Source organism: Cryptotermes secundus, unplaced genomic scaffold (assembly GCF_002891405.2).
Source record: "Cryptotermes secundus unplaced genomic scaffold, Csec_1.0 scaffold401, whole genome shotgun sequence".
Taxonomy (NCBI): Eukaryota; Metazoa; Arthropoda; class Insecta; order Blattodea; family Kalotermitidae; genus Cryptotermes; species Cryptotermes secundus.
The window spans coordinates 1,511,054-1,520,479 of NW_019731223.1; the positions used below are offsets into that span (position 1 = coordinate 1,511,054).

The following is a 9,426-nucleotide window of genomic DNA, read 5'->3' on the forward strand; positions in this document are numbered from 1 at the left end:
ATAACCAACAGATAGAGAAGTCGTAAACTAGTGAAATGCTACATTTGGAGCATGGCTTTGTATGGGGCTGAAACTTGGGCACTACACGGTAGCATAGTGGTTAAGGCACTATGCTACAAGTCGGAAGGTTGCGGGTTCAAATACCAATGAGGTCACTGGATTTTTTCAATTGACCTAATCCTTCTGGCTGCACTATGGCCCTGGGGTTCACTCAGCCTCTAACAGAAATGAGTACCAGGAATTAAATAAATAATTTTCCTGGGGAGTAAAGCACGGCCGGTGCGTAAGGCATAAGGCTGACAACCTTACCGCCATCTTTGAGCCGAGTGTCTAGATAATGTTAGAGCCTCAACGTCTCACAACCCTATAGGCCTTCATGGCCTGTCACAGGGATAGCTTTACTTTACTTAGTATACAAGATTTAAGTCACATCTAAAAATTTATCTTGAAAATAATAAGTAAGACATTGACAATTATAAAACTTTGTGGACCGGTGGCATATTTTTATGCCCAGCGCTTTTAAACGTGGTGGACCAGTGGCATATTATTATGATTTTTGGACACGTTATGTTGAAACACACTATACCTTGCACTGGCGCCAGGCAGACGCATGACTAGTGCGTGAGAGACCTCTTGAATGTTTGTTTCGTAGTCAGTAACATGAACCCACTGTTTATGACCCAACTGTTTTCTTTTCCCACTCCAAAAGAAAATGCCTTTGTTCATCTTCCAGCTGCATGCACCAGGCAGGAAGTTACTAGTGCAAAATGGATCAAGGTCAGAAGAGGTTGAGGTCCAAGCATTTTCTCGGAGAACAAGAAGTATTTGACTTGTTGTTATGGCCCAAATTTGAGATTGAAGAGGGTATGGTATTACCCAAAAGCTAGAGACTTGCGAAAAACGTCTCGCAGTTATTGCCGTAAATTGTAAACACCAGGACTGGCAATTAGGTTAAGAATGTGAATACGCAGCATGTCTATGTAATCGCAGAGCAATAGCTTACCTCACTCGTTCGCGGGATTAAATTGCTTACACAGCAATAAGACGCAACGGAGTCCGCCCACAACCACCCATGAGAGCCAATGAGGAGGTTATTATGAGGATTGAGGACACTGAGGGGGAGTTACCTACCCTCTGTCGTCAACGCTGAATCAGCGAAATAAAACCATAAATTAGGGAATTTCGGGGGATTTGGGATCACGTTCTATCACAGAATATTCAGTTGTCCGCCGGAGGCTCTCGGCGACATGTTTTAACACATAATATTCGGTTGTCAGCCGAAGGCTCTCTTCAACATGTGTACGACCAGCGGAGGCAGTGGGCCTGCATCTTGTACTACAGGTGGGTTTGTTTACGCATAATAGCCATGCTGATTGATAATATGGTGTTTAATAGTATTGGTGATAACAGTGTTGTTGAGCTATTTGAATGCGCAATCTCCAGTGTACCCAGTGAGCCCTTAGGGTAGGAAACTAGGATCGTGTAGAAGCATAGGATAGTAGTCAGGCAAGGAGAGACTTATATGTCGGTGTCAAGGTTACACCTAGGGTGTAGTGGTAAATATAGTATGTGGGAATTTAATATAGATATTTAAGGGTAGATCCCGTTTCGAGGGAACTTTATGAAAGATAGTAGAATTGTATATAAGCCGTAGTAAGAAATGTACAACAAAACGATTTATGTTACACGAGGAAGGCTTGCATGGCCCTTTAGATGAGTCAGAGAGAGAGAGAGGCTCAAGGCCTCCACCCCTGAAGGGGGAGAACTTGAAGAAACAGAATGTGTAGTAAAGATTCTATGTAGTAAAGACTGAAGGACAGTCTTTGTTGATAGTGTAAATAATGTAAATATCAATGTAAATAGATAGAATAGGAAACCGGGGATTGTGATTTACCCTCCACAACCACCTTCCTCGACCCATTCAGAAGATCCAACACCAATGAGAGTTGCAACTGCAGCCAAAGGCTTAAGAGGTGCTAAGAATAGACAGGGATAGGCTCCTGCCACACAAGCAGAGTTTAGTAGCCTGGATAACAACGCCCCTTAAGATATAATGATAAAGTGTAATAATAATGTATCAAGTCGCTACCTGTAAACTATATGAGGAGTGGTCAAGGAGCTATGACTATATGTCAGGGAGTAGTCCCCACGATCGAAAGGACAGATCACAGATGGTGGCAGCTTTTACCGAAAAGGAAACCCCGAAAAAGGATAATCCTAGCTAAGGGTGAGCTAGGATGATTGTGACAACTCCTTACTGAGCAAGTGACGGTGGAGGCAAGGAAGGATACCTCCACGGCCCCCTACTTGCGGCGTAACAGTGGTAGCAGAGGAGGCTGACTCCACACCCCCCCCCTGCGCTAGGGCACTACACTTGTTCTCCAATGAGCTATCTGACGTCCCTTGTGAGTCTGCTAGTGATAGCGACTAACAATCTGATAGTGAGTGTGGCAGGGGCAAACAAAAAATTGTGGCCACAGACAGTGAAAGTGAAAGTGACAGTAGCTCCAATGAAAGTGCGGGTAGCAACATTGCAGGGACAGCAACACAGGGAAAAGTAGACAAAACGCCTGCTTTGGGACAGTTTACTGGAATTCCAGGGGGGAAGCAAATTCAATTGGACCCAAATCCACAATTCACAATTCGAGCATGGTTGCTGTTCAAAGGAGACATGGACAGGTAAAGAAGCCTGTTTGTATTTCCGAGTATAATATGTTGATGAAGGGAGCTGATAGAGCCGATCAGTACTTGGCCTATTATTCTCTTCTTCGGAAAACAGTAAAGTGGACAAAGAAAGTTGCCTTGTGGCTTATAAACTGCAATTTTCAATTCATCTTTGGTTTTCAAAAATCTAAACCCTCATTCAAAATTGAAATACAAGGCATTTCTCTGAATGTGGCAAAAGCCTGGGCTACAGACCACATGGTGGCGGCAGACACAGTCTTAGTATGACCGGGGTCGTCTACTCCCACCCCAAGCAGGCCTCATTTTGAGACCCCTGGGCGGCTCTCAGGTGATATGCGGAAACATACCTCACGAAAATTGTGAAGAGTGAACATTTCAAGGGGAAGCAGCCTTCTAGGCAATGCCGTGTTTGCGCAATTCACAAGAAAAGGAGTAGGACTGCCTACATTTGCAAGTTTTGTGTAATCCCACTTCATATAGGGGAATGTTTCGAGAAATATCACACCATCAAGCACTTCTAGAAGCACTGGTAAGTGTTCTAAAAAAATTTAGTTCATAAAATTAATTAGGAGATTTTATATTAATTTTTAAAGTGAACAGTGCAGAAGTTAGGGTAGTAGGTTTAAAAATGCCGGCCCCCAGGGTGATTTAAATATTTAAATCGCCAGTCCGCAAAGTGTTAAGATAAAAAAATTCAGTCCAAATATTGTTTACTACTCATGCTTATACAATATGACAGTTATTTAAAAACCAGTTTATAATATAAGACAAGTTTGAAAGTTAAATATAATCTGTCGTATTACAGTAACCAATTTACAATATAAGATAAAGGTAATAAAGAATACAAATAATAATATTTACAACCTTAAAACGGTATAATCAAATAAGATCTGTTATAACAGATAACAGAAGTTATTTACAAAAAAGCTTTAGTCAACTAACATATTGGTTAAATTTCAATATAATATAATTACGCAAGCATTATCTCATAAAAATCTCTTCCAATGTGTAAAAAGAACTAAAATACAAAAATTCCTTTAAATTGCCCTTAAACCTTTCTATATCATTAAAAATTTCCTTAAGTGTATCAGGAAGTGCATTGTATATTTTACAGCCATATGATACACCCCATTTCCATATATCGCTAAATTAACCTGGGTCATATGTATATCCATAATGTGTCTAGTATTTTTTCATAGTGAACTTTGTTTGAATCAAATATTCTTCTGTTTTTTATAACAAACATCATCAAGGTGTATATATATTGTCTTCTTAAAGGAAATATATTCATATCCTTAAAATGTCCTCTACTTGAATCTCTTGAGCCACATCCTTTCATTATTCTTATAACTCTCTTTTGCAACTTAAAAACTCTTTTGGCATAAGACGAGTTACCCCAAAACATTATACCGTATGACATGACAGAATGAAAATATGAAAAATAAACACTTTTTAATGTTTTCATGGAGACCATTTGTTTTACATTTCTTATCATATAGCAGGCCATACTCAATATTTTACTTATATCTTGTATATGACCATCCCAAGTTATGTCATTTTGGATAGTCGGGCCAAGAAATTTTGTCTAATTAGCGCATGTTATAAGAGTATCAAGATCTCCCATATCTCTATCACACCTAATTTTTGCAGTGAAATTTATATGTTTTTATTATATTAAGAGACATTAAATTCTTTTTTGAACAGATCATCCAATATCCTGAATACTTCATTTGTTGTGGTTTTGAATTTTATTGTATTGGCATGAGAAATCAACACACAGGCATCATCAGCAAAAAGTATGGGAGTACTCATCACCTCCAATATTTTTGGTAAGTCATTTATATAAATTATGAACAGCACTGGTCCCAATATGGATCCTTGGGGGACACCATTGGTTATTTTAGTTATAACTCCCACTGGTCACCTATGCTACTATTTCTCCCACCTTCTCTCAGCTTTCTGATATTACAAAAATATAGTCCTTTTCAGGATCCTGTTCATTCGTCCCTTTCCTTGTTCCTAGTGGTTTGCTCTGGGCTCCAACCCAGGCCTATACCTGAATCCATTTTTCATTCATGGGTCACTCTGAATGCTTGTTGGTTTATTAATTAACTCTGAAGATGGAAGCAGTATGTTCCTCTGAAGTATAAGTAAACTTCTACCACACTACATCCCATAAGACACTATTCTTCTTAATTATATAAAATACACACATTCATCAACAGAGTAGATGTGTGGAAGAAGTAATTCTTTTTATGCCAACGGAAACTGTCTTTTGTTAGCAGATAGCCTTTCAATTAATAAAATCAGTCTGATACAAAATACAATTCCTGAATAAAATTCACCTTTTTGGAACAATTTAGCAATTGGCCTGTGGAGATCATGTCTGTGGCTAGTTTTCACTTTATTAACCTCTGAGTTTGAGTGAAAAATTTCACATTAACAAATACAGCATCAATTTAATTAAAGGAAATATATACTCAGAGGGAAGCATTAGTATGAAAATTTTAATTTCTCTGAGCACCAGCCATAATTCTGATTACTTTCTTCTGGAGGTGGAATACTTTATATCACAAATCCTAATTTTTCCATAAAACTATATCATATGATATGACTACACTGAAACATGCAAAATGAGCTGTCTTTGAAAGATCTACATGATGTGGATATCAACAGAGCTTGGAAAAACATCCAACACAATATCAAAACTTCAGCAAATGAAAGGATACAAATTGGATAATTTTCAGTCCAGTGTGACATACAAATTTACAACACTTCAGTCTTTATTCACCTTACATGTTTCGATTCAAAAGAATCATCCTCAGAGGCGCATCACTATGATCAGGAAACACTGTCGCATAAGATGTTTAACAATATGCACTTAAGCTATGAATAATGCTCACTATATAAATTTTTGTTATTATCACAGCTAGTTTAATGTTTGTCTTAAGCATTCATGATGACGCTTCTTGATGTGTAGATTTACGTATGATGCTGTTTCTTTTAAGCGTATTTGCTGGGTATTCTGATTGGGATCTCCCACTGCACGCGATGTGATGTTCACTTTTCCATTCAGTAGCTTCCCCTTGTATTTAAAATTGTATTGCAATTTCTTCTGTATGTAAAAAATTAGTTATGTTAAAATATCGTGAGCCAACATTGGGACATGTTTTCCTCCTGATGGTGGAAGATGTCGTTTATTTCTCTTGATTATATGTTCTTATTGTTAGTCATGTAGTTCACGTGCGTGCTGTGTCATTTGTACTTGTTTGAAGTGTTACAAACTTGTATGTCACACTGAACTAAAAAATTATCCAATTTGTAATTAATAGTGTGACGGACCAGAATGAGACAAATTAAATGAAAGGATGGGTTATTAAAAGTTACAACAGCATAAATCGTGGTCTGACGAAGAGTGCTTGAAATTATTAGACATAATGGAGCAAGATAAACCATTATGGTTGCAGAATCCAAGTCCAATGAATGCAATCTGGACAATATAAGCTGTGAAATTAGGAGACATTTCGGGAACAAATGGAATAGGCAAATATGAAACAGGATGATAATGGTATTGAAACCAAAGTATGAAAAAATACTACTGATCTGATTCCAGACAAAATAATTTAAGAAGCGATACAAAGTTACTTGGCAGGAAAATGACAACCTGCCTGAAGATTCCCACAGTATTATGAACATGCAAAAATTGTATTTAATTCAGCTATTAAACAGACTGATCAAGTAGGCAGATTGACATGCAGCTCAACCTTTAGTACCAGAGCCTACATATTCTGAATGAAATGTCTATTGTAAAACTGAAAAGATACACATCAGCAGTTACTGATCAAATTCCCACATAACAGATTAAGCATAAGGCAAAACCTTATGTTCAACGATCAGCGGTAACCAATCAAAATTGGTTCATGAGGAAGTTAAGACCACATTTAAATCTAGGGTATGCTTTCTAAAATTTGGAATCTTTTGTCTTCATAGTTAAGGATGTGCCCTGGGGAAAACATTTGGGCCTATAGGGAAGTTACAGGAGGCTGGAAAAGAATGCATAATGAGGAGATCTAGAATGCTAGCAGAGCCAACAAACCTACAGACTAAACACATTACAAACATAACTTATCAAGATTATAGCACATGCTAGGAAGTACTCCACATAAGCTTGGTATATGGTAGCACTTCAACAGTAATCTAGGTGAAGCTGGCGCTACATGTGAACATTTTCTGGCAACCAAAAGCATTTCTAACTTCTGCTATAATACCAGTAACCTATATCTGTAATATGAAGAATGCCGTCTTCTGGGATGTGGCGCCATGAAAACCTCAAACCTTAATCTGTATTGTGTTTGGGCTGTAAATTGTTTGGTTCTACTAGCAGTCTGAATCTTCATGACAAGATGAAAAAAGAGGTGTCCAACTATCTCATATGTGCAAGTCAGTAATTCTCATGGCATTCTAAAAATCTCCTTGCATTATTAAGATGAATAAACCAGGAAGTTTGAATGGGCAAAGCATATATCACAAATGGGGGAAATGAGAAATGTCTAAAACTTTGGTCAGAAAACATGAGAGGAAGAGACCGCTTGCGAGACTTAGGCAGTGATGGGAAGATAATACTGTAATGCATATGGAGTAACTCTTGATGGGGTTTTGGACTGGATATTGGAATTACTGACCATTTATACACACAACTTGGAACTACAAGTAACCACAGTGCCATTGCTAATCTCCACATTTTACAACTCATCACAGCACATACTAATATTATATTTGAGCACCCTGTTGCATTGATCTATAACTCATTCACCTCTGTCTTTAATGCAACTCAAACAGTGAACAACTGCATGAGGATGGACAAGTATGGTTGAAACATGTAGCAACTGATGTGATTTTAATGTTATTTTAAATTAAAGAGAGACTGTGAACAGATCTGAGTTGCATTAAGGATGGAGGTCAATGAGTGGAACACACTAAGTCCTTTCTAGCCTGCTGTGTCTTCACCAGCCATTCCTGGTAATGGATTCTGATAGTGGAGATTTTTCAGCTTCCATGCTGAAGTCTTCTTTGAAAGGCAGCTCCTTTCAAACTGTTTCCTTTCTTCACAAACACCCATACATAAATTACTTTTTTTTTATTACTTGGTGGGGTGGGACTGAGTCCACTTGGTACTGCGGCCACTTCTGGCCTATTGTACCAGCCCAAGATGATAGGTGAGGGTGATTATGGAGCAACTGGTGGAGTGAAGATTGGCAGGGGAAACCAAAGTACTCAGAGAAAACCTGCCCCTGTGCCACTTTGTCCACCACAAATCCCACCTGACCAGACTTGGGATTGAACCCAGGCCGCAGCGGTGGGAAGCCAGCGACTAACCGCTTGAGCTATGGTGCGGCCTCAGAAATGACTTGGTTGCCCAACTGTCTTCCTAGACATGGCCCCCGCAGACAATACAGCTCATTCTTGCATGCTAACCGTTTCCCCGGGAACTTGTCTGCCGATCCGTTCCCTAGTAGCGGCCGTCAATCTTGCTTATTAAGAATCTGCTGCCTAGCAACGGACGTCGGTCGGTTGTCTGTTTCGAGACCGTTGTCTAGAATTGAATGTTGTTTTAGAGCCGTTCCCCAGCAATGTCTGTTTCTCTGGGTCCATGGTTCTTGTTTTTAGTAAATATGTAGCAATACTAAGAAGGTTCTGATGGTAATAGGTTATAAGAATGTGGACTAACCTGGCTCAAGCCAGAACCCAATGTCAGTTAACGAAAACCGCAATGAACTTCCGGGTTCAATAAGAGACAATGGGGATTTCTTAACTAACAGCATCGCAAGGACTTGCTCCATGAATTTCGCTGCATGACATTTACATCTGCATATGACCTATAATAAATCCACACGTTTCCTCAGGCTGAATCTGTTAAAAGACTTTTCTTCTGTGTACTTCCACACAGCTACTAAAAGGCTTATCATCATGGGACAATGATATCTTGATTCGTGTTGTAATACGCACTACACGAAATTAAAATCCACAGTGGGTTTGAAAACAGCCTAAATGTCATGTGCTCAAACTGATTACTGTCTAGCGGACATAAAATACACCCTCTAATATACATTATCTGATATTTTGGTTGGAAACAACAGTCTGCACATGGTTCTTCAAGGAAGTAATACAGTTCATGGTGTCTTATACCAAATCTGATGAAAATACTTACCCATAAAACAGAGCAATTAAATGTACTATCCATTTACCGCACCAAAACACGAAGAAAAGTATTGCAAACCCGTATAACGTATAAATCACCGGCGCCATCTTGGCGACATCATGTACCAATCATGTACAATCATATACATCACGGACGTAGTTCTGCGAATGGACTAGGACTAGGGTATTCTCAGCCAATGAAGAGTACTGTCTAATGCAGTCAACTGTGTTGCCACCACGGATCGTAGTAACGGCAGTAATAGTAATCGTCGTAACCGGAGTAATGAACGTGACGAATGACAGCTGAATATCAAGCTGGGTTCAGATAGGAGAATTTGCGACATCTTCTTGAATAATTGGAATGATTCCTCTGTACTTGGTTCCTGTAGTTTTTAGTGCTCGCCGTCAGATGTCGGGACCGCTATGATACAATAAGATGTTTGTATGTCGACCGGATTAGCATTGTCTAGGCAATTTTTGTACACACGTGAGTAAAAAAAAGTTAAAAATAAAACTGGTTCATCACCCACGCCCCCCCAAACA

General features: G+C 39.0%; 1 protein-coding gene across 1 annotated transcript in view; it reads right to left on the reverse strand.

The window, feature by feature from the left end:
• The window catches only part of LOC111866526 (ceramide glucosyltransferase), a 34,515-nt gene extending 25,439 nt beyond the window's left edge, over positions 1–9,076 (reverse strand). The window contains exon 1 of the mRNA XM_023855562.1: positions 8,894–9,076. Within this exon, the coding sequence (XP_023711330.1) occupies positions 8,894–8,991 (98 nt within the window). The 5' untranslated portion in view covers positions 8,992–9,076. The remainder of the gene's footprint in view (positions 1–8,893) is intronic.
• Between the last annotated feature and the right edge of the window lie 350 nt (positions 9,077–9,426).